Raw genomic sequence first — 21,109 nt, 5'->3', positions numbered from 1 at the left:
TCATGTATTTTTTTTAAAATGCTCTGTCAACCATAAAGTTAGATTCTCATCTTTTGCAATTTTACCTTATGAAATCAACAAATTTTGTGTTTATGTTTTACATAACATATGTTATCCATGTTAATTATACTAGTATTCTCTTCTTAAACTATTTTGTTATGTTTTAGGGTATGTCGCCACAAGGTGTCGTACATGGGCAACTGAATACACCTGCAAATGTGGATGTGCCGAAAATGAAAGTTCAGCAGGTATATTAGTTGACATTTTGATTAGTATTACTTGAAAACAAACAAGATGATGCAACTCTAGGTTAGATATCTTGTATGTTTTTTGCATTTTCAGCAAAGCCTTTACAATCTAACCGCTGATGATTTTATCGAGATTGGAAAGTTTGAGCTCAACCCTAATTAGCTCCAGTTGGTTTTTTTTTTTTGAATTTCTATATGCACAATAAACTTAAAAAAAAAAAAGAGAGAACCGAGCTAATAACAATGGATTTCAAAAACACAAAAACTCATAAAGCATTTGGTTGTTCTTTTGGCTTTGATTTTGCAGTGAAAATTGTCTTGGTGGAAGCTGTTATGGAAGAGAAACTCAGCTGAAAGATGGAGAAGTCATATAAAGAACAATTCACCCAAAAACCATGTTTTGAATATGATGCTTGTGAGAAATTTGTTGAAATGGGTAGTTTTACCTTTAAATTTTTAAAACTTCTTATATGTATGATTAACTTGTGGCCAAAACAAAAGTTTTATGGCCAGTAAGCCATAACTAATTTAGAGAATTAAGTACATTTTTAAAAAATATACAACTATCTGCAAGTAAAATACACCACTAGACTAAACAATGAACTGCTTGTAACTTTTCAATTAAATGCAATCTAAACCTTTTATATCACACTTAGAAAAGATAGAATACTCCCAGCTTTAACTTTAACTATATTTCGTAATTATAATTAGCACATACCTCATTGTTCACTAGACAGAAGAGTCATACTAATCAACGTGAAACAAGTTCAAATCAGAAATTGAATTTAGAATTTGTTCTTGTAGATGATTGGCCTCATATTTGGTAATATCTAATACTGTACTATAAGCTATCTTTACTCGGAAAAAAACAACGTTTGTATAAATACAAAAATACCATATGCTGTGAGAAAACGGGTACATCACATAGAATGTGCCATAGCATGATGTGAATGTGGAGTATATATTAAGAACCTGATTATAACCCAAATACTACAGACTCTTGCAGGGTGAACTACAAATTTTACATACAGTATTTGTGAACAAACCATTTTTCAAGAAAAACGTGAAATCAAATGTAACTATAGAGGAGGATGAGGGGTAAGTGAAAAGGTATCGTCTTTGAGAGAGGTCAAGCACTCGTACAAAATCTCAAACTTGAAAGGGTTCACAAAAGGAGCTGGATTGTCCAAGACGGTGACGTTACTAATATTGATTGAGCTCATAGATTTCTGCAATTTGTTTTTCACAATTCAAAGAGATCAGCTTCTTTGTCAGGTCTTTCTCATGAGCGTGCGTGGAACAAGGAATCACTATTTCATTCTAAGGTAATCGCCACCAACGTGTTCTCCCGCTTTCTCTTCTGTCCTTGCACCGACTTGCTACCCTTGCTCAGCTCCAGCATCTCCTCTGTCTGAACGGCTGGGCTAACCACCACGGCCTGCTCCCTCAGGTCCTCCTTGATCTAAGCTACGGGCTCTACCAGCTCCGCCTTCGTGGCGTAACTCTGCCCTCTGCAATAGACCCTCAAGTCATCCCAAAGCGTTCTCATGAACCTCCTGACCTAAGACTCCTCAGACTCCCTCGCTCGACCCCTATATACCAAGAGCTGGCTTAAATCTACATCCAACTCAGGTACAAACCAAGCTCCCTGTGTCAGTTGCAAAAACTGTACCTCTATACGCTAGTGCCTCTCTAGGAAAATACATGCGGTTGAACTCCTCCATGGAGTAACCCCACATCATCTCACTCTTCACCCTCCTGGCAGAAACTGACCTCCACCACAATTGGGCATCATCCGCCTTGTAATGGACCCCTATGTACACCGAATACTCCTCGGGACACCTCAGAGACTGTAAGTTACGTTTCCAGCCTCATCCTCCACCCCCAGAGAACGAGACCGTACGAATCCCACTCATCTCTCCGGGGATACAAACATACAGAGAATAAACTCATGTATGCGCAGCCACTAGCTGCTGCAACTCTACCGCCACCAGCGGCACAACCAGAGCCTGCGCCGAAACAACTCCCAGCAACCGCTCCAAGACCCCCGCCAATAATTCCACAATACAATCATCTTGACTAGGGGCTCCACCTGCTGCGACACCCACACCCATAAGCCCAACACCACTGGCCAACTCGGCACCAACACCACCCACACCGGCTCAACCGGCTCCAACGGTCCCATAGGTACCACTAGCGTCCAAACCCGACGACCCCTCCTGAAATGCCTACGAATCACTGACACCCTCACTAACCAACGGGGATCCACCCCGACCTTGAACACGACCGCGTCCATAACCACGACCGTGTCCACGTCCAGCAACAACATCACCTCTAACCATCTGCGCTACCATGAACAGAAGGTTAAGCAAACAAACCCAAACCACACACAAAAATGTAACTTACTGTGGAATCTCATTTAAGGCTCGAAGAGAATGAGACTAATACTTAACACCACACACAAATTGACTAACTATTCATAATCAATTTCCAACATACAACCAACATTTTCAAAACATCATGCACCAAGCACCAAGAAAAATAATTCAACAATCAAATTCCATAAACCGTTCTAACCAGTCTTTTAACCCACCCTAGAAACGTAAGGGCTCTGATACCAATCTGAAACAACCTGAAATGTTTTTAAAAACTCAGATTAATTGACTAGTCTTCACAAAAACTCTACTTTGAAGACAGCACACACGAACATTGTGATAAAGAAAAAGTTCACTACTCACAAACAAAAATATATGTTGGAAGACAACTACTTCTGATATCCTTTGTTGAACCTAGTGAACTGAGAAACATATCTCAGACGAATATAGAGGATCTTCATTCTCTATTATTCCCCTCAAGCTCAAGAGTTTGAAGAAGATAAAACGGAAACACCGGCTAGAGATTGAATCGCTTAAACAACTTGATTCACTAAGATTCTGGCAACATATTCAGATCTCCACCGTATAAATCATAAATAAACAAGTCAGAAACAACTCTACAAAATTTCAGCTCAAACCGAGAAGATCTCACATTTGGATCTCACAAACACTCACAATACATGCTGTAGAAAAATCTAAATATTCAAGACACGATCAGCCACGCTAAAACTCAAATATATTACAAACAAACCGTTGAAACATGATCTCGACTGTTGAATATGTAGAAAACTGAGTCAGATTACTATCCCCCAAAAATCAGCTAGATTGGAGCTTGTTGGAATGTCCAAACGTGCAAGACACCAAATTCGAACAGTTTTGTTTTTATTATTATTATTTTTTTTTGTTTGTTTCTAAATCCGAAATCACCATCCACAAAGGACCAAACAAACGTGAGCTTGGCCAAAAGTTAAGAAGCTGAACACGCTTCAAGGAGAAACATCTACAAAACTTTGTAGAGAATAAGTTGAGAAACACGTCTCACATATAGAGAATACACACCCTTTTTCAAAGAATCTAAATGATCCGACATAGGAAGCAAAGAAACCTCTGCGACAAACCCGATGGTGAACCTCACCACCAAACAGATCTAGAGAAACCGTCAACAAGAGAAATCTATAAAACCCTAACCCTTAGAAATTTATATCCACATGATCGACTGCTCTGATATAGTGTAGAATTAGATATTGAACTAACTTCGTTTTCATTCATAAACATTACAATCCTATATCTACATAATTAGCTCTAGGATTTCTAAGTTTACATAAACTGTCATTGATGTAAATAAGACATAATAACAAGCCCAATATACAAGGCCTAATATAACCTTAATACTCCCTCTAATAGCACACATGTTTTCTTTTCTTGTTGAACTCTTTTGTTGTGTTAGAAAACATCTTGATGAGGCATATCATATCTATCTCAACTAACCATCTGACTAAATGAATAAAACCTTACATGCAAACCAAATCACATATATATATATATATAAGTTTGGTATTCTTATATGTGTTCATTGTGAGGGTTTGTGACACCCTAATACTTATCTTTTCGGTCAAAGGTCCTAAGAGAACTTTCCAATTAAGTGTGTTTATGCTGGAGTAGTATCAGGTTGGGTGACCTTCCGTGAAATGATTCTTTAAAGTGCGCGAGTGAAGACAAAACACAGGGAAAGATCATTTGGTGATTTGTAGTGTTGGTAAACAAGTATTTAAAGCAACCCAGACGTAGCAAACTGGTCATTGGATATGGGTGGGCTCAGGGACCGGAAATGGACATAGGGCTTGCTAAGAGAGGTGGTCCCATGTGCTAGGAGTGGCAATAGACCCATTAAGAGGTAGCTGTCCGAGGCGTTACAAATGGTATCAAAGCCAAACTCAGACGAGTGTGAAGTTAAGAGGGCTCACACCGTCAAGGGTGAGGGTTTTGCTACGCAATGAGGACGTTGCAATCTGTTAGTGGAGTGAATTGTGACACCCCGGTTAGCTGAGGGGTTTACAAGAATTTATTTGGTCACCTATGTCACCAAAGTGCACTTGTATTTTCAGTCAAATGTTCTGAGAGAACTCTCCAGTTAAGCGTGCTTATGCTGAAGTAGTTTTGGAATGAGTAACCTTGTGGGAAATGATTGTTGGAACTGATAACAAAACAAAAGAAAAGTTCATGTGGTGATATGTAGGATTGGTGAACAAGTCTATAAAGTCTCCTGGCCACACATTTTTGTATCTTCTAAATCCAATCATTAATTAAGCAAATTATTTATCATTTGTTATTGCACACTTTATGTATGTTACACTCATCATTATCCTCAAGTACAAATTCTTTTACATAGAATTTTTTTTGTCCTTCCTTCCCTTCTAGTATTGATATTCCATGATTTTTAAAGCTCAAGAAAACCTCTTGATCAGATTATTTTATCTTTTGATTGAAGTAAATATATTAAAACAATAATAAATCATATAATTTCATAAACAAAACTTCATAGTGTTAAGATATTTTTGTAAAATATATGCATAATGCAGGAAATTACCTAGTAACAAAACTAAAAGCAAAAAATCATATTCCCTATAGAAGCCTAATTAATGGATTTCTTATCTTATTTTGATTTATGAGAGAGATACTTATGTTTAATGTTATTTGCATACAACATCACTTAAATTTATACTCAATGTGTAAATATATATTTCCTCTAATGGATTTCTTTTGACTAATGAGAGAGAGAGAAAGAGAAAGAGAGAGAGAGAGAGAGAGAGTAGAGAGAGAGAGAGAGAGAGAGAGAGAGAGAGAGAGAGAGAGAGAGAGAGAGAGAGAGAGAGAGAGAGAGAGAGACTAATGTTTAATGTAACTGCATACAACATCATTTAAAAGTTATCCTCAAAGTGCAAAGCATACAACATCATTTAAAAGTTATCCTCAAAGTGCAAAGATATCTTTCCTTTAGTTGCCCAACTAATGGATTTCTTTTGACTAATGAGAGAGAGAGAGAGAGAGAGAGAGAGAGAGAGAGAGAGAGAGAGAAAGAGAGAGAGAGAGAGAGAGAGAGAGAGAGAGAGAGAGAGAGAGAGAGAGAGAGAGAGAGAGAGAGAGAGAGAGAGAGAGAGAGAGAGAGAGAGAGAGAGAGAGAGAGAGAGAGAGAGAGAGAGAGAGAGAGAGAGAGAGAGAGAGAGAGAGAGAGAGAGAGAGAGAGAGAGAGAGAGACTAATGTTTAATGTAACTCCATACAACATCACTTAAAAGTTATCCTCAAAGTGCAAAGATATCTTTCCTTTAGTTGCCCAACTAATGGATTTCTTATCTTATTTTGACTAATGAGAAAAAGACTAATATGATTGCATACAACATCATTTTAAAGTGTAAGGATAACTTGTCTTAGAATACATGCTGAAAGTGACCTATTATAAACATTAAAAATATATATTATAAGATCTAACTAATGAATTTCTTATCTTATATTGACTAATGAGTTAGGGAGAATAATGTTCAATGTGATTGCATACAACATCACTTCAAGTTTTAAAAATAACTTTCCATAAATTACATGCATTGTATGTGGGAAATTACTTAACAAAAATTTTAAACCTAAAAAGTAAGAGATTCAATATTCTTAAAAGCCTAATTAATGGATTTTTATCTTCTTTTGACTAATGAAAGAGAGACTAATAGGCTTGTATAAATATCTAACAAAAAGTAGAATTTCCTTATGTCCAAGACAAATCTATCCCTCAAGAACTTGTAACTTCGATCTCTCTTCCGGTTTTCGTTGTCTCATGTAATCTAACCCACTGCTCTGACAACCAGTCTCATCTATTCATCCATTTTTTCATCAAGTTCCAATAATAAGTTGTTTAATTTTTTCAAGTCACCCAAGTGAAAATCCAAAAAGGGTACATGTTTTATATTCAGTAATTGATAAGATTTGAAGTATTTACTATATTCCTTGCAATTGATTACTTTATCAAAACATCAACCTTTTTAATTCAATGTTAGGTGCTTGAGTTTATGTAAATTCATGTTCTATTTTGATTTGTTTCCAAAGATTAAGATGTATTTTGTTTTACGAGTGGTAAGACATATAGAACAATATATTAGTATGTGGATCTGTCCTTTATGCACTGTTAATTTTATTGTATGAAAGCTTTCAACTTTGGATACTACTTAGTGTGATTTCAGTTTCTCTGTATGTTTAAAGTTATTTCTTATCAAAATTTTATTTATATAATACTCTTACTCAATTTGATTATATCAATTCATATTTACTTTTTTTTTTAAACAGTTCATGTTCAATTTGATTTGCTTTGTCAATCCAATATCATGAGTATTCTATGTGGGCAGTTTGAAAAATAGAGGAGGACTTAAGAACTTTGGTGTGTCTTTTATGTGAGTTTTGTTTAAGTTTTCAGAAAATTTTGGACTTTAGAAACCATTTATATCACATTGGGAAGTATTAAGTCATAAAAAAATATTTTGTGTGTTCACATAGGTGTCATGTATATCTATAATGTTCTTAGAAAAACTAGAGGATTATATACTACATTTTGGTTATAGGGAGATGTTAGACTTCCCTTTGAATTTCAAATATAAGATAGAAAAACATAATTAAATGATAATTTTGCTGCTTTAATAAAAATGTGAACCATTTATTTTTTTTCATTATGTTGATGGTATGATTCTAACGTGTTAACTTTCAATTTGTTGTCCTTATAACAATTTCTAAAATGTTCATGCTTTGTTTTTTACAGGAGGTGATTTATTTTTTTTGGAAAGTGGAGATAACATAAATGATAACACTGAATTTAGACGATATATATGGCATGTCTGGAGGAGCAAATTTAACTAATTAATGAACAACACGACATGGATGGATGTTTTGGTAGTGAAAATCAAGATGATAAAGGAGAAGCAACGGTGGAAGACACTTTATCAGGTATAAAAAAAAAACAACATCCTCTTGGGTAGTGTTAGCTTTGGAAGAAGAGTTTATTTTGTTCTGAGAAAGTTTTGATTTTTTAGTGGTTGAAAGTAAACATCTACATAGCCAAACTGAAAAATGTGTTCTACAATTTTTTGGGTTAGAGAACTTAATATTCATTATTTTTCTGATATATGCTTTCGAAAATCTCTTTCTTTTACGAGGTATCAAATGTTCTAAATTGATTTTACTTTTGTTTAGTGTGTACATGTCACTTTTAGTTCATTTGTTTAGTTTCTCTCTAGTGGAGTGAGAAGATCTGAGCAAAGACATGTCATCAATAGAATTAATGTAAGCTACCCATGGGACTTCGGCTATTTCTATGAATTCGGTTAGGTTATTTCGTTTTTTCCATTTTTTTGAGTTTTGAAATTTTTACCGAACTTCACCAAAATTTATTTCGGTTTGGTTATTTTAGTTTTTTCGGTTAATTTTGGTTTTAAAATTTTAAAACCGATATTAATTGAAATTTATTTAAAAACAAATAAAAAATCGGAATTTTCGGTTTTTAGAGCTAATTTTGGGTTTTTTAGGTTTCTTCGGGTTGTTCTGTTATTATAGGGGTAAATTTCAGTTTTGTTAGATTTTTTTCCTAAAAAAATCGGTTAACTGATAATTGAACCGAAATATTTCGGTTTTGTGAAAAAAAAACTATACAGATCGGTTCAGCCGCCATAACCAAAACCGAACCGAACAACCAAAATATCGGTTCGGTTCGGTTTATAATCCCAGGCCTAACGTAAGATATTGGCTATTTGATTAATGTGACCATTTTGACCTTGTTACAATTTTGAAAAACTCCAAGTACAATTAAGAAAAATCATAGGATTGTCGAAAGAAATAATATATGTGAATTTTTAAACCTTGACTTGAGGGTTGGATTTCATAACTCGTTTGATCCTCGTCTGAGGTAAATCAACATTTTCCTGTAACCTTGTATTCACAAAAATAACTCAGAGAGATTGGATAAGCGTAAGCGGGAAAATATATTTGAGATGTAATTATTTTATATAAATATGTTTTTTATGTGATGATGCTCTTAGCAATTCTAAAATGATTACCTGTGGAATTATGGTAAGCCCAAAACATCTCCAAATCTTGTTTTAGAATATCTCTCTGCCAAAAAAAATGATGTTACAATTTTAGTGTAGACCATCATACCAAAAGGTTGAATACATGATAAAAAAAATTCAAGCAAAACAAAGGAAAATGATGATGAATTTACCTCCCAGTTCGCAGGAAAAGAAAGCCTTCTTTGATCAAACTATTTTCTTTCACTATGCACAGAAGACTCTCCATATTCCTTCATCATGCAAGATTCTTGCACATATTGGTTTGGAAATACAATGGAGGTTGCAATGACCGGTCTCACCATGTTATATTCCAAAATTAGATAATCGAAAACAATGAAGATGATAAAGAGAGCTTTTGTGGAAAGCACACATATATATATATAAATATATATAACGAGCTAGAGCCATAACAAACAGTAATTATCATTTAAGAGCATGCTAATATAACTAGATTCAATACTTGTACTAAGAATCTTAAGGAGGGAAAAAACTTATTGGAACATTAATTCTACAACTTTGGTAAATGTATAGCTCTTTGAGCTTGTTTCGCTTGTATAAAGAATAACTAGTCAAGAAAGTATTCTATGAAAGCCACACGTCACTTAGAAAAATCATGATGACCAGTTGTCATGGCGCGTGACTCACGGAAATTGTTCGCGACTGATTTTCTTATTCAAACCTCATGAGCCAAAATAGGTATACATAATCCAATTTTCATAATATTAATTTTATATTCAATTGTTTTTCCCTCTTTAGAACTCTTAATTAGGTAGTGAATCTAGTTATTGGTCCCGAGGGACGGAGGAGGCTAGGTTAGCCGAAAGATGGTTATCGGTTCAAGGACATATTGGTAGAGTTTTAATGATAATTATCATTTGTTATGGCCCTAGGTTGATATATATATATAGGTGTTTTTCACAAAATCTTTCTTCATCATCTTCATTATTTTTGTTTATCTGTTTTGAAATATAACATGGTGAGACCAGTCATTGCAACATCAACTGTGATTCCAAATCATTCTGTGCAAGAATCTTGCATGATGATCAAATATGGCAATCTTTCTGTTCATAGCGGAAGGAAAAGAGTTGATCAAAGAGAGCCTTCTTGTCCTGCGAACCGGGAGGTAAATTGATCATCATTTTGCCCTATTTTTGCTTGAAATCTTTTTTTCTCATGTATTCAACATTTTGGTATGATGATCTACACTAAAACTGTAACATTATTTTTGTTTGGCAGAGAGATATACTAAAACAAGATTTGGAAATGCTTTGGGCTTGCCATAATTCCACAGGTAATTCATTTTAGTATTACTAAGAGCATCATCACAGAAAAAAAACATATTTATATAAAATAATTGCATCTCAAATATATTTTCCTGCTTACCCTTACCCAAAATCTCTGAGTTATTTTGGTGAATACAGGGTTACAAGAAAAGGTTGATTTACCTCAGACAAGGATCAAACGAGTTATGAAATCCAACCCTCAAGTCAAGGTTTAAAAATTCACATATATTGTCTCTTTAAATAATCCTATGATTTTTGTTGATTGTGCTTGGATTTTTTCATAATTTCCATTCTGATAAAAATCTCTCATGTTAAATTTAGATATTGTTATTGTTAGTAATTTTACTGTTCAACTAATCATGAAATATGGGTGACAGATAAAAATATGTTGTTTTATTGATTTTATTGGAAAAAAAGTTTGTTGAGTGAAATAAATTTATTTTTTTAGATTGTCAGCTGGAATAGTCTTTTGGCTAAAGCTTGTGACATTTTCATTCAGGAGGTAACCCTCCGGGCATGGACACAAACTCAATCACACACTCGCACCACCATCCAAAGTTGTGATATATATGAGGCCTTAAAAACTTTTGTTATTTATGATAAACTAGTTGATCATGTATTTTTTGAAAAATGCTCTGTCAACCATGAGGTTAGATTCTCATCTTTTGCAATCTCACCTTATGGAATCAATGAAATTTGTGTTTATGTTTTACATAAAGTATGTTATCCATGTTAATTATGCTAGTATTCTCTTCTTAAACTATTCTGTTACTTTTTAGGGTATGTCACCACAAGGTGTCGTACATGGGCAACTGAATACACCTGCAAATGTGGATGTGCCAAAAATGAAAGCTCCGATTGATATAGACCAAATTCAGTAGGTATATCAGTTGATGTTTTTTTTTTGTCAACCATTGGGCCGCAACTGGCCGGCCCATTAGCCAAATTCCTACATTCGTAGGAAGCAGGACTCGATCCCTGGTGTGATGGTGCCTTCTACAAATGGACTTACTTCCTGTCACTGCACTAAGGTCACTTCACATATCAGTTGAGGTTTTGATTAGTATTACTTGAAAACAAACAAGATGATGCAACTCTAAGTAAGATATCTTGTCTGTTTCTTGCATTTTCAGCAAAACCTTTACAATCTAACCGCTGATGATTTTATCGAGATTGGAAAGTTTGAGCTCAACCCTAAGATCCAGGTGGTTTTTTTTTTGAATTTCTATATGCACAACAAACTTAAAAAAAAAAAAGAGAACCGAGCTAATAACAATGGATTTAAAAAACACAAAAACTCATAAAGCATTTGGTTGTTCTTTTGGCTTTGATTTTGCAGTGAAAATTGTCTTGGTGGAAGCTGTTATGGAAGAGAAACTCAGCTGAAAGATGGAGAAGACATATGAAGAACAATTCACCCAAAAACCATCTTTTTGAATGTAATGCTTGTGAGAAATTTGTTGAAATGGGTAGTTTTACCTTTAAATTTTTAAAACTTCTTATATGTATGATTAACTTGTGACCAAAACAATAGTTTTATGGCCAGTAAGCCATAACTAATTTAGAGAATTAAGTACATTTTTTAAAAAATATACAACTATCTGCAAGTAAATACACCACTAGACTAAATAGCTTGCAATGATCTGCTTGTAACTTTTCATGTAAATGCAATCTAAACCTTTTTATATCACACTTAGGAAAGATAATAATATTCCCAGCTTGTAACTTTAACTATTTTTCGTAATTATAATTAGCACATAACTCATTGTTCACTTTAGCTATTATGCTTTCATAATACTTGACCTGGTGGCAGTAGTAGCGTGATCATGGCAATGATGGATCAAAACCTCCCACTGGAACCTGGTGGTTTTGATGAACTGATACCTCCGACTGGACCTATTGATTATGATGAAAGTTAAACCTCCTACTGGGCAAAATCCTGGTCCATATTGATCTAGGACACGAGATCAAGGTTGTCCGTACGGATGTCCGTACAAGCGTCCGTACAAGTGACCATACGACTTAGGCCATTAGGCCATGGTTTGGTTTGATAAATAAGAAGGAGAGGCCTTAGTAATAAGAAGCCCATAAGAAGAGAAGGATCTAGAAGAGACGAGAGAAAATATCTCATGGAAGAAGTCACATGTTCACCTTAGGAGCGAGTGTCAACGAGACGACCAAGGGGAAAGGGCACGTCGCTTTCATCATTAAGAATGATCTCGACCTGCCCAAGCAAGTGGCTATCTCCTTCCTTTTGTATCTAACGGCTATGTGCCTCTTTGTTTCTATATTAAGCCTTGTAACAACATAAGAGAAAATTTTCTAAATAAGTCTTTTTGAATGAATACACATTCTTTTTCACCTCTTATTCTCTCGATTCTCCTCTACTCTTCTCTAAATAATTCCGCAATTCTAACATGGTATCAGAGCAAGGTTTCTGTTCTTGACAAAACCAGCTCCATTCTTTATTCTCTAGTCTTGATTCTCTATTCTTGTTGTTCGCTTTCTACTCTTGCTTGTTGTTCTTGTGTTTATCCACCGGTTAAAAGCTTTATCCAGCGGTTAATAGCATTCTACCATGGAGAACACCAAGCCGCTTGTTCTACCGACTGTCCTAAAGGGAGGAAACTATCTACTGTGGTCAAGAACCACTAAAACTGCGCAGTGTGGCCGCGGACTCTGGAGCCACATCGAAGGTGGAAAAGCTCCAAAGAAAGTCACTAAAGAAGATGGAAAAGAAACCATCAAAGAAGATGAAGAAGAGGTCAAGCTTCAAGAAGAGGCCCAGTGGTTTCAAGAAGACCAAACTGTCCTCTCCATACTTCAAAACTCTCTTGAGGCTCCCATATTAGAAGCCTATTCGTATTGTGAAACGGCTAGCGAATTATGGGAGACACTTAAGAATGTTTTTGGCAATGTTTCCAACCTTACCCGAGTCTTTGAAGTCAAGAAGTCTATCAATGACCTGAGTCAAGAGGATATGGAGTTTAACAAACATTTTGGGAAGTTAGGTCACTTTGGGCTGAATTCGAAATGCTACGACCGAACACCATGGACCCGGCCGTACTCAACGAGCGAAGGGAACAAGACAAGGTCTTCGCTTTGCTCCTCACCCTCAACCCGACCTTCAACGATCTCATAAAACACATCCTGAGGTCAGACAAGCTCCCAAGCCTTGATGATGTGTGCGCACAGATACAGAAAGAACAAGGCTTTCTCGGCTTGTTTAGTGGTAAGGGGGAGCTAGTCACGGCCAACAAAGGAGTCTTCAAGCAAGAGGATCGGAAGCCAAAGGGAGGATGTGAGCATTGTAAGAGGAAGAACCATACTAAGGAGAAATGTTGGTTTCTACACCCTCACTTGCGCCCAAGTCACCATCACAAAGATCCGAGAGCCAACGTGACTCACACCAAGGACGAACAAGTCCAAACCGGCGGTTCCTCAAAGAACGGTAAAGAGGCGGCTTCCGGAGACTATGTGAGGAAATCTGACTTGGAGGCCTTCTTCAATTCCTTGGCTCTCAAGGAGTCAAGTGGTAAAACTTTCTCTACCCTAAAGATTAATAACTCCCTAGTAGTAGATTTGGGTGCCTCTCACCATATGATTAGTAATTCGAATTTGCTAAATAATATAGAACCGGCTAAGGGAAATGTTATTATTGCTAATGGTGAGAAAATACCAATTCAAGGCATATGAGACTTAAGATTGTTTAACAAAGAGTCTAAAGAGTTTTATATGCCTAAGTTTACTTCAAATCTTTTGTCGGTTAAGAGAGCTACCAGTGATCTAAATTGCTATGCTATACTCGGGCCTAATGATGTTTACTTTCAGGATATTGAGACTGGAAAACTGATTGGTGAAGGTGGAACCAAAGATGATCTTTATATTCTTGAAGATAGTTCACCAAGTTCATCAAAATCTGTTTCGTTTAGTTCTTGTCTTGGAATTTCTTTGAATGCAATATGGCATGCTAGGCTAGGTCATCCTCACTCTAGGGCCATTGAATTAATGATTCCTAATGTTTCTTTTGATCACTCTAGTTGTGAGGCTTGTATACTTGGCAAACATTGTAAAACTGTTTTCTCTAAGTCTACTACCTTTTATGAAAAATGCTTTGACTTAGTTCATTCAGATGTTTGGACCTCTCCCTGTGTTTCTAGGGACAATAACAAGTATTTTGTGACATTTATAGATGAAAAATCAAAATATACTTGGGTAACCTTACTTCCCTCCAAGGACCGTGTGATTGATGCATTTATAAATTTTCAAAACTATGTCACTAATCAGTTTAATGCTAAGATTAAAGTGTTTAGAACAAACAATGGTGGCGAGTATACAAGCAATCGATTCAAAGAACACCTAGCAAAGCATGGCATTATACATCAAACAAGTTGCCCTTACACTCCTCAACAAAATGGTGTAGCCGAAAGAAAGAACCGACACTTGATGGAAGTTGCAAGATCGATGATGTTCCATACAAATGTTCCAAGGGGATATTGGGGAGATGCAGTAATGACAGCCTGCTATCTAATCAACCGAACTCCAACAAAGATATTGGACGATCGATCACCGTTTGAGGTACTAAACCAATTTAAACCATCGCTTAGTCACCTAAAAGTGTTTGGTTGTGTTTGTTTTGTGTTAGTACCAGGTGAACTAAGGAACAAACTGGAAGCAAAAAGCACCAAGTGTATGTTCCATGGTTACTCCATTACTCAAAAAGGTTACAAATGTTTTGATCCGGTCAACAACCGCACCTTTGTCTCTCGCGATGTCAAGTTTCTTGAAGACCAAGGCTACTTTGACAAGAAGGATTGGGCCCGGCTTGAGAGATTTGGCGACACCTACGGATCAGTCAGCGGGTCTCAAGTTCCTCCTAGATCATCTTGGAGTCACCCCCACTCAGCCGTCACAATTGTCCCAGGATTCTACACCTGATTCACGTACCGGCCCGTCATTGCCTCAATCGGAGCCTGTGCCCGAACAGTCCGAAGTACCGGCTGATGTTGTAGCTACGGAGCCGGAGGGGGAGAACAGTAGGCTAGATGAACCTGCGGTGGAAGCTACGGCGTTTGGGGAACCAATATCGACTGAGCCAGCTCCTGCGCCACAGCCACAGCCACGTCGGAGCACACGCATCCGGTCACACCCATCTACATGGAAGGACAAACGTGTCTACTACAACAACCAAGCTATAGCGCATCCCATACAAGCTGTTTGTTCTCTTGCTCGTCTGCCACCTGATCACCAAGTGTTTCTTGAGAGGCTAGACGAACAACCGATACCAAACACATATGAGGACGCGAAAGAAAGCAAAGAATGGCTTGGAGCGGTAGACGACGAGGTGGAGGCCATGATAAGGAACCACACGTGGGATGAAGCTGACCTTCCACCAGGGAATAAGGCGGTAAGCTCAAAGTGGGTCTTCACAATCAAGCACCTAAGCAATGGAGACATAGAGAGATATAAAGCTCGTCTAGTGGCGCGAGGGTTTACTCAAACATATGGCCAGGACTACAAAGAAACGTTTGCACCAGTGGCAAAGCTTCACAACGTGAGAGTTGTCTTATCCTTGGCTACCAACCTCTCTTGGGAGTTGTGGCAGATGGATGTCAAAAACGCATTCTTACAAGGAGAGTTGAAAGAAGAAGTATATATGACACCACCACCAGGACTCGAAAACACTATCACTCCCGGAAAGGTGTTAAGGCTAAGGAAGGCTATATATGGGTTGAAACAATCCCCACGTGCCTGGTATCACAAGTTGAGAACCACACTTATTGGGTATGGCTTCAAGAAAACTCACTCGGACAATTCACTCTTCACCCTTCAAAACAATAAAGGTATAGTGGTTGTGCTCGTATATGTAGATGACATTATCATCTCTGGAGACAACCAAGAAGGTATTAGGGAGATCAAAGCTCACTTAAATGCTGTTTTTGATATAAACGACCTTGGTGAACTTAAGTATTTTCTTGGGATTGAAGTGTGCCGATCTCCGGAGGGGCTATTTCTCTCACAACGAAAGTATACTCTTGATTTGCTGTGTGAAACAGGGAAACTAGGAGCTAAACCAGTTGACACTCCCCTACCTGATGGCTACCAAGTCGAGCGAAAGGGGGAGAGGAATGATCCTTCATACGAAGACCCTTCTCGCTATCGCCATCTTGTGGGTAAGCTTATATACATAACACTCACTCGACCTGATATTTGCTATGCTGTGAATCAGGTTAGCCAGTACATGAAAGCTCCAACAACCTACCACTGGAGTCTCTTGGATAGAATCCTTCACTACCTCAAGAAAAGCCCAGGCTAAGGCATATGGATGGGCAAGAATGACAATACCGAGCTTGTAGGATATTGTGATGCGGATTGGGGCGGTGATCGGACAGATAGGAAGTCTACAACGGGCTATTGTACCTTCATAGGAGGCAACTTAGTCACGTGGAAGACCAAGAAGCAAAAGGTGGTGTCGATGTCAAGTGCCGAGTCCGAGTATAGAGCGATGCGGAAGCTGACCACCGAGCTAACATGGCTCAAGGCATTGTTAGAAGAACTAGGCATCAAACAATCAACACCAATTCCTATGCATTGTGATAATGAAGCCGCAATCCACATAGCCACAAACTCGGTGTTCCATGAAAGAACCAAACACATCGAGTTGGACTGCCACAAAGATCGCGAGAAGATTGAAGAAGGAGTCACACTCCCATATCATACACCAAGCGTGGACCAGCTCACTGATATCTTCACCAAGGCCGCCTGTCGTAAAGTTTGTGATCACATTCACCACAAGCTCGGACTGGTGGACTTGACTCACCCTTGATCAAGTCTCCTACCCGTGACCATCACACTCTTTTTCCCTCAATGTAGTTTTGTCCCATGTGGTTTTCTACTTTGAGGTTTTTAATGAGGTGATGGCTTACGGGGTTCCAAGCTTAACCGTTTCACTTAGTTAAGCTTGAGGGGGAGTATTGAGCTAGGACACGAGATCAAGGTTGTCCGTACGGATGTTCCTACAAGTGTCCGTACAAGTGACCATACGGCTTAGGCCATTAGGCCATGGTTCGATTTGATAAATAAGAAGGAGAGACCTTAGTAATAAGAAGCCCATAAGAAGAGAAGGATCTAGAAGAGAGGAGAGAAAATATCTCATGGAAGAAGTCACATGTTCACCTTAGGAGCGAGTGTCAACGAGACGACCAAGGGGAAAGGGCACATTGCTTTCATCATTAAGAATGATCACGACCTGCCCAAGCAAGTGGCTATCTCCTTCCTTTTGTATCTAACGGCTATGTGCCTCTTTGTTTCTATATTAAGCCTTGTAACAACATAAGAGAAAATTTTCTAATTAAGTCTTTCTGAATACACATTCTTTTTCACCTCTTATTCTCTCGATTCTCCTCTACTCTTCTCTAAATAATTCCGCAATTCTAACAGTCCAGATTATTATGACTATAATGATGTGAAATCTCCAATGATTTCTAATCCCGGTTCAAATTCTGACCAGCCACTCTACTAGACAGAAGAGTCAAATCTGATAAACGTGAAAAAAGTTCAAATCAGAAATTTAATTTAAAATTTGTTCTTGTAGATGATTGGCCTCGTATTTGTTAATATCTAATACATTGTACTCTAAGGTATCTTTACTCAGAAAAAACAACATTTGTATAAATACAAAAATACCATATGTAGTGAGAAAACAGGTACATAACATAAAACGTGTCATAGCATGATGTGAGTGTGGAGTACTCTCAGTATATTAAGAACCTGATTATGACCCAAATACTAGGGACTCTTGCAGGGTGAACTACATATTTTATATACAGTATATGTGAACAAACCATTTTTCAAGACAAACAAGATGCATACGAAATGAAACCTTCTACTATCAAAAAGTCATGCAACAAGTAATCAACATGAGTCTACTTTGTGAACTAGTACTAAATTGCATCAATGAAAGTATTATAGATCATTAAAATATCAAAAAAGTATACTAGATCTAGAGAGTCAGCCTGTAACGCCCCCGAACCGTTCTATGACCACGAAGGCCATCGGACGGCACCGAGACGCCACTATAGGGACGTTCACCAACGATCCGGCCGGGTGCAAGAACGAATCAGGATCCTTTGGTCAGTCCATCAGTGAGGTTTCCGACCACACGGCACATCCTTCAGGCTTTACAACCCCACAGACACGCCATGCGTTGAGCCGACTCGGACAAAGTCTATATCAGTACGACTCGCCCGATTAAAGGAAACCCAGATATTTCGATTAACAAAAAGAGTTATTACAAAAGAGTTTTTGGACAAGGCTTAGTGCCGAGTTTGATTTGAAATAAAAGACATACTTGTATTTTACAATCGACACAAAATAAAAACTACTCTGGGTTCCTATCGTTCACCACGCCCTCTAGTTCCCTCTAGGGTCACCTGCAGCACAAAATATTATCATAAGTAATCTAGGATTCCTTAGTGAGCTCAGGGTTCTTGCAACATATTAATCCCCCAACCCCAAACATCAACAACAAACAACATGCAATCAAGCATCACAAACATCAAGCAATCAGAGATAGCATGCGGAACCTAATAAGCTAAGCAATACAATTTAGTGCAAAAATAATAACATGCAACAACATGCAACAACAATAACTTGAATAAAAACACGAGTTTCAAACAAGTTTAATTTCTGGGCCCAGTATGCCTCCTTTTCCTAACCTCTCATGAACAACCGTATTGCAACCACAGAGGCATGCAATCGGACATCACTCAAAGCCACATCGTCGTGTAGACAGCCTCGGCTAGGGTAGCGAGCCCAGTAACCTCCGAGCTCTTCGTAACCAACCCTACAAACACACGAACATGGGTTGCATGTCGCGACTGCATGTGGTACGGATGGGAAGGATAGCAATACCAAGTCTTACTACGCTTAGCTGGACTTTCTCGCGGACTAAAACGCATTAAGACTTCATCAAAGTTGATACTTGAGTTTATATGGTTTTTAAGCTCATAATTTTACAAGTATCTTAACTAGTTATCACCCTTGTTACTAGAACATTTTCGAACTAGTAACTGGTATAACCTCACCGCGCATGCATTTAAACAAGAAAATCACAAAGAAATTCAAGTAAAATGCAACTAAATGCTCATGCAAACCGTGCACTAGATGGATGTCTTTATTCCCCATCTATTCCGGCGAAATATGTGCCTGAACTCACAGAAAACTGGCAATCTCTGGAAGGAGTGGTCGGACTTTCTTCATGGTAACACTTGAATCATCTCCCTTGTTGAAATCGAGTTCCTTCTCGATTCAACACTTAACAGCGGTCGTCGATAGTCTTGTCTTGCTTCTTCTCTTTCTCTCCTCTTTCTCTCTTTCTCTCCTTTCTTTCTTTCTCTCTTCTTTACTTATGAATTTTTGGCGAAAATGAGAGAGGGTAGAGGTCCTTATATAGAGGAAGAGGGCGCGACTTGGCCCAATGCATGTTTGGCGTTTGCCAAGTCTTGTGGCCACAAAATTTCTTGCTTGTACACTTGTTGAGTGTGAGCAACACTTTTCCAAAGGAATCTTGCATGTTTTCCCATTCACACTTTGCATGAGATGCGATTGGCTGCTTGGAAATGATGATGCTTCCCACTTCCAATTTTGTTGTAGAGATGCCATGGAATATCCTTCATGGATTCCTCTTCTAACTTGCATGCTTTCTCATTGGTTGATTTTTGAGAAAACAAATTCCACAATTTCTGGAATCTTGTTTGGTCGGCCGGTCGTCGGTCATCTCTCGACTTTACTTGATCCTTCTCGGCAACTCTCGGCAATACTCGGTCGTCATCGGCAACTCTCGGTCATCCCTCTTAGTCGTTATCGGTAACTCTCGCCAACTCTCGAACATCCTTGGTAAATCTTCGGACATCCTCGGCAACTCTCGGCACTTTTGGACATCCTCGGATATCCTCGGCAGCTCTTGAACTTTCTCGGTAATTCTCGGACATTCTCGGATATCCTCGGCAACTCTCAGTATTTTGCGGTACGCTTTGGACAACTCTCGGTCCTTCGGACATCTTCGGACAACTCGGCCATTTCTCGATCCGTCCAGATTTTCTCGGACTTTTCTTCAGCAATCTTTCTACTCTCCTTGCTGGCTTCCTCTCTTGATCTTTTGGCCTTGTGTTTTTATTTTGAAATTTACCTCTGGGTGAGGGTCACTACATTCTCCCCCCCCCCTTAATAGAATTTGTCCCATATTCCATAGGGTTCCGATGCTCCTACTTCTTCTTCTTCGACAAATAATTGAGGATTCTTGGCTTGAATTCTATCCTCATCTTCCCATGTGTGACTTTACGGTTCTGGTTTCCCCAAAATACTTGGATTTGAGTAATATTCCTGTTCTTCAACTTCTGAGTCCTTCTTTGCCCTATTCCAAACGGTCTTTCGGGGTATGTCAGATTAGGCTCCAACTCCTCGATAGGTTCGGGCACAATCATGTTAGGATCTGGCACATGCTTCTGTAGTTGTGAAACATGGAAGATTTTATGTAGCCGCATCATCTCTAGCATAGCTTGTTGGTAGGCTACTTCTCCAACTCTTTGCTCAATCGGGTATGGTCCGATTAACCATACCGCAAGTTTTCCCACTTTACCAAATCGATCATTTCCTTTTTGTGGTGCGACCTTCAAGTACACCATATCTCCGACTTTAAACTCCACTTCCTGCCTTTTGCGATCTGCGTACTTCTTCTCACGGTGTTGTGCCTTCTACATACTCTCCCGTATGAACTTGATCTTCTCCGTCGTCTCATCAATCAGCTTGTGATTGAAACTTGTCCTTTCCCCAACTTTGGTCCAACACAAAGGCTTTTGACAGGGCCTTCCATACATTGCTTCAAAGGGCGACATGCCTATGCTTGAGTGATAACTATTGTTATACGCAAATTCGACTAATGGCAAATTCTTTTCCCAATCTGATGACCATTCCAAAGCACATAGTCAGATCATATCTTCTATGGTTCGGATAGTCCTTTCTGTCTGTCCATCCGTCTCTAGGTGGAATGAGGTGCTCATGTGAACATCTGTTCCCAACGCCCTATGCAGATCTTGCCAAAATA

At 38.2% G+C, this 21,109-nt stretch overlaps 1 protein-coding gene across 1 annotated transcript; it reads right to left on the bottom strand.

Moving 5' to 3' along the window:
* Positions 1 to 20,270: 20,270 nt before the first annotated feature.
* LOC147933051 (uncharacterized) lies at positions 20,271 to 20,690 on the bottom strand. Its single transcript, XM_087477274.1, has one exon. It carries the CDS (start codon positions 20,688 to 20,690, stop codon positions 20,271 to 20,273), a length of 420 nt encoding a protein of 139 aa, XP_087333400.1.
* Between the last annotated feature and the right edge of the window lie 419 nt (positions 20,691 to 21,109).

The sequence above is a fragment of the Camelina sativa genome, chromosome 12, assembly GCF_030686135.1.
Source record: "Camelina sativa cultivar CO46 ecotype springtype chromosome 12, ASM3068613v1".
In the NCBI taxonomy this organism is placed as follows: domain Eukaryota; kingdom Viridiplantae; phylum Streptophyta; class Magnoliopsida; order Brassicales; family Brassicaceae; genus Camelina; species Camelina sativa.
This window is presented reverse-complemented; position numbering and strand designations above follow the sequence as displayed.